Source organism: Marmota marmota, unplaced genomic scaffold (genome assembly GCF_001458135.2).
Source record: "Marmota marmota marmota unplaced genomic scaffold, marMar, whole genome shotgun sequence".
In the NCBI taxonomy this organism is placed as follows: domain Eukaryota; kingdom Metazoa; phylum Chordata; class Mammalia; order Rodentia; family Sciuridae; genus Marmota; species Marmota marmota.
Genome location: NW_026000240.1, coordinates 16,834 through 22,156, shown reverse-complemented (window position 1 = coordinate 22,156; position 5,323 = coordinate 16,834). Strand labels below are relative to the sequence as shown.

Below are 5,323 nucleotides of genomic sequence, written 5' to 3'. Positions count from 1 at the left end.
ATTGAGTTGCTGATGCTGACCTTGAACTCATGATCATCCGGTGGCAGCCTCTGGAGCTGCTGGGGTTACAGGTGTGTTCCACCATGCTCAACCTTAAACACAGTTTTTCAGGGTGATTTTTTGGTAGCTGAGACCACTGTGAAGCAACAGCACTTTGTACTCACATAGTTTATCATGAATTTTGCACTGCAGATCACCTTGCAGTTGCTTTCATTTGTTACTAAAATCATCCTTTGTGACTTATGAAGTTCATCTAATTCCTAGCATGATGGGACATGCCAGATTTCTCTTACTCCTTCTTTTATTTTAATAACAAACATTTCACATAATTTATTAAATGGTTGTTTGTTTTCTGTATTTCAGACAAATGTAAGCTTCCAGAGGACAGAAATGTGTTGTCCATTTTTGTTCTCTGTTGAATCCAAAGCACCTACAGCAATACCTGGAACTATAAATATTTGTTGTTGCAATTAATTAGTAGAACACACAAAGGATATGAGAAAGATTCCTAAGGGCCAGGATGGAGTTGCGTATCTCAGAGTAACCATGTATCATAAAGTATTTTTGTGGAATAAGTGCCCCTAGCTCCAAATCAAAGTATTATTTTTACTACATTAAGGAAAATTTATTTTTCACTTCCTAATTTGTAAATGCTTGTATTTTGGATTCTATTACTTTCTGTTTGTAGAATACTGCCTCAGCCCTCTCCCATGAGCAGTTTGAAACTAGTCTTACTTCCTAAATAAAATTGAGTTGGCTCCTATTAAAATAAATAAATAAATACAAATAAATTGAAGGACACACAGGGGTATAGACATAGGTTCACATCTGACTCTGCCTAGTCCTATAAACAATGAACTATGATCTTCGCTACCCTGATCTTAACTCTGCTAAGTTCTTACCCAGTGAGCCAAAGCATACATTCACTATAGCTCTTCTTTCTTCACTTTACTCTTCTCCCATTTTTGGTTCACTCTTTGACTCTGTCTCCTTCCAGTATCCTATTCATAGGACCCCAAAAAGTCAGAAAGAACTAAAAAACAACATTTGGGTAGTATAGATGCCAGATAGGAAAACAGCTAATACCTTCATGACATTTCTTTGTGATCCACCAGTGGCCCATAATTGAGAGAGCCTCAATCTGTAGCATCTTGGCAAAAATGGCAGAATTGCTGCACATGACTCCTAAAAAAAAAAAAAATGTCCATAGGTCACAACCTAGGTTCTCCTGTACTAGATCTCACACAATTCTAGCTAAACTGACATCTTAAGCACAGACGCTTTATTACTTCACAAAACGTTGTCTTATTAAATGAGAAAATAGAACTCCATTTCAGTGACGATGTAGTTCTAGTTTTGGTTTTAATTTTGAAAATATTAGCTGAATTGTTCTTCCCCTTCTCCTTATTTCAGGGAGATGGCTGGGTTTATCACAAACCCCTTTGGAAGGTAATTTCAACAGCACAAGCAGCAGAGTGACACATGCTCTCTTAAGACTTGACCAAATGAGGTTCTTCTCTGTTTACCCTCAACCTTCCCGGACTGGATTCATTGCACTGAGTGACCTGCTTCCTGATTGCACAGATGGAAACTAACTGAACATGAATATACCTACTTGGGCACTATTATACTGCAGCAAGACCAAAGTGTTAAAGAAACACGAGGGACCTCTCACCAACCTGTTCATGTGATGTGAGCAATACCATCTTAAAACCTTTTACCTGAATTTTAGATGATTAATCTTTCATCTAGTTCCTGGTCCTTAAAGCTGTTTGAATACCTATTTTTGCATAGGGGCAGCAGATACACACAACAGTGAGGACTCAGTGACTTTGATTTCTTTGTAGTGAAAAGTGAAGTGTCTTCCAGAGTTTGTGTTTTGCTTTCTATCCATAACTGAAGTATTTACTACTCTTATAAACCAACCAAGAGGAGGAAGAACATGACCCAGAAGTGGATTCAGCCATTGTGCCTGAAATCAGTGTTATTAAAAAAAAAAAAAAAATCACCAGATTGTAGTAACAAGGCATTCTTTTTCTTCAAAAAGACTGTGTGCCTGTGTCTGAGGAACTTATCCATTATCCACCTCTGTTGGAACTCTTTTAAAAAGAATATTTATAAATTGATTAGAATTATAACCATGGAGAATTTTTTCTTCTGAGCATTTTAATATACTTGAAAACAACCTTGACTTGAAAAATTTCAGAACATTTTTCAATATCTAGTTTTATTAAATATTACACTTGAGAGACAATTTTTTAAATGTGTTCATGTCAATATGATGAGATTTTGGCCTTTTAAGAACTAAGGCATTAAAGAAAATAGCAAATATTGAAAAATAAAACTGTTACTTTTTTCCTTATCTTTTTTTCATTTGTAGGTTAATATTCAGTATTATGTACTATCCCTCTGAATAAGTTTGCTTATCTTACCTCTGTTCATTCAAAAGTTAAAACAAATGACTATTTGTATTTGTCAGTAATTCAGTTATACATGTATATGTGACTGAACACATGGAATGTATGGTTTTATTTTATTTTCAAGTAAACTTAAATGCTGAGGAAAGTATGAAATAAAAAGATATCAGGAAGTTGTATTCAGGTACAAATCTTTTTTAAAATCAGTATTTTATTGAGGTTGAAGAATTGCTGGCAATTAAAAGAATAGCTCTAATTATGGTTTTCATCATTCAGTCAAGTATTTATTGAGTACCTGCTTATGGTGCTCAGCACTTGTTACTGCAAGCTACCTTAATTTTCCAAGAGTGGTGCCTTACTCTGTTTCTTCTGATGTGGTCTTCCAATCAGTGTGCATAATATGTACCTGTTATTCATCAGCCATGGTAGATGGCTGTGTCTGTTGCATCATCATAAGAAGTTTAATAAGCTTTGTGCTCTGATAAATTGTGTTCTGTTGGAGAGGTGATAGTAGGATGAAAATTACAAAACAATTTTTTCAACAAATTGTAAATTGTACACCATTTTAATGATTCCCTTTCATTTTTGCTGTGAAATGCACTGAAAACTCTCAAAGTGAGCTACAGTTCATGTGTTGAGAAAATTGAAAAATAATAAAAAAGTAGAGAGCAATGATGCTTTTGTCTGTTTTATGAATAGAAAGGAAAGGGAAATTTTATTTAGTAGAATTATTGCCCTGCTCATCGGGGAACCATCAATTTTTCTCTTTAAATCCTTACCTTCAGGAATCTCCAACTTAGCGAGTAATTTAATGAAAAATTAAAATGTTTAGCTGATTTGCTTATGTCTATTCCTAGTAGCTCAGGAGGCTGAGGCAGAAGGATCACAAGTTTGAAGTGAGCCTCACTTGGCAACTTAGTGAGACCCTATATAAAAAACTAAAATGTTTGCTGGGCACAATGGCCCACGCCTATAACACCAGCAGCTTGGGAGGCTGAGGCAGGAGGATTGTGAGTTCAAAGCCAACTCTAGCAAGTTAGTGAGGTACTAAGCAACTCAGCAAAAATCTGTCTCTAAATAAAATATTTAAAAGGGCTGGAGATGGGGAGGCTGGGGTTGTGGCTCAGTGGTGGAGCACTCGCCTAGCACCTATGAGGCCCTGGGTTTAATCCTCAGCACCACATATGAATAAATAAAATAAAGGTATTGTGTTTAACTACAACAAAAAATAAATAAATAAATATTTTTTAAAAAGTTATAAAAAGGGCCGGAGGTGGGGCTGGGGCTGTGGTCAGCGGTAGCGCACTTGCCTAGCATGTGTGAAGCACTAGGTTTGATTCTCAGCAACACATATAAATTGAAAAAAAAAAAAAACAGAAAGAAAGGTCTATCAACAACTAAAAAATTTTTAAAAATTTAAAAATTAAAAAAGGGATGGGGATGTGCCTCAGTGGTTAAATGCCCCTGGATTCAATGCCCAGTACCAAAAATAAATAAATAAATAGGAAATGTTTTACGTTCAAATGTACTGGATCAAGGATATAAAATGTGAAGCCAGAGCTTTTTGTTTTGTTGTTTGAACCATTCAAGTGCCCATTTATTTCTTTGGATTGTTGAGCCTTTTTAAGAATTATTGAAAACAAGTTTTTAAACACTTTAAGAAATTATACACTTAAGAGTAATTGTAGTCTTTCCCTGTTATTGGGCCAAATTCTTTAAGAGCAATGACTGAGTACTACTTGATGACAATTGTTTACCTTATCCCTATCTTGACATCCCATTGCTCTCCTACAGCCAGGGAGGTCCCAGAGTGAAGAAGAAGCAATATCTGCTTCCAGAAGCTGCAGTTTATTCCCCTCAAAAGAGCTCGAAGGGGCTGGGGATATAACTCAGTTGGTAGAGTGCTTGCCTTACATGCACAAGGCTCTGGGTTCGATCTCCAGCACCACCAAAAAAAAAAAAAAAAAAAAAAAAANCAGTAATTTATAGTAAAGCCGAAATTATCTTTTCATGGTTTTGTGGCGAGATGCCCAATTTTAAGAAAAGATCAGGTTGGGTCTATCAATAACAAACCACCACAAACTGAGTGGCTTAAAACAACAGAAATCTATTCCCTCACAATTTTGGAAGCCAAAGAAAATGAAATGAAGTATGGATAGGGCTATGCTCTTTCTGGGAGGAAAATCTGTTCTTTGGCTCCTAGTTTCAAGGATCTTGCTGGGCACAGTGGTGCATGCCTGTAATCCAAGTAACTCAGGAGGCTAAGGCACGTGGATTGCAAGTTCAAAGCCTGCCTTAGCAACTTAACAAGGTCCTGTCTCAAAAAAAATAAAAATAACTGGGGATGTATCTCAGTGGTGGAATACATCTGGGTTCAATCCCTAGTACCACCAAAAAAAAAAAAAAAAATTCCAAGCCTGAGTAATATAATGTTGCAGCCATTTCTTTGCTTTTGTTTATTTACCATTTTTATAATACTTATCAACCTGTACCTTTTGTGAAATATTTGTATTTAAGTCCCAAGGTCATTTTCCAATTAATTGGATTTTTAATACATTGTTTTTAAGCCCCCAATGTTAATTTAAGATTGTGTACTCAGTGAGACATGGCATATACATATGGATTCACTGAACTCTGCAAGCTATAGCCACCATTACCCCATTACCTCTAATACCTGATTTTCACCAAGATTGGGAGGGAAAAAAAGCATTGAATCCCTCGCCCCTTAATTCTAGCACTTATGCTTTCCTTCTACTATAAACATCTGGGACTTGGATAACTACCTGATACAGATTAATTCTTAGAAATTATTAAATAAGCCTAAAATTTTGCTAAATATACTGCCTTTACATGAGGGCTAACTTCTGTTCCGTGTTCCCCCAGAGAAAGGAATATTGGTGATTACT

General features: G+C 36.0%; 1 protein-coding gene across 5 annotated transcripts in view; it reads left to right on the top strand.

The window, feature by feature from the left end:
* The window catches only part of Osbpl11 (oxysterol binding protein like 11), an 81,142-nt gene extending 78,053 nt beyond the window's left edge, over positions 1 to 3,089 (top strand). For all 5 annotated transcript variants that reach the window (XM_048794495.1, XM_048794493.1, XM_015486788.2 and 2 more), the window contains one exon: positions 1,414 to 3,089. In XM_048794495.1, coding sequence (XP_048650452.1) covers positions 1,414 to 1,479 — 66 coding nt within the window. In that variant the 3' untranslated portion in view covers positions 1,480 to 3,089. The remainder of the gene's footprint in view (positions 1 to 1,413) is intronic.
* Positions 3,090 to 5,323: the final 2,234 nt, after the last annotated feature.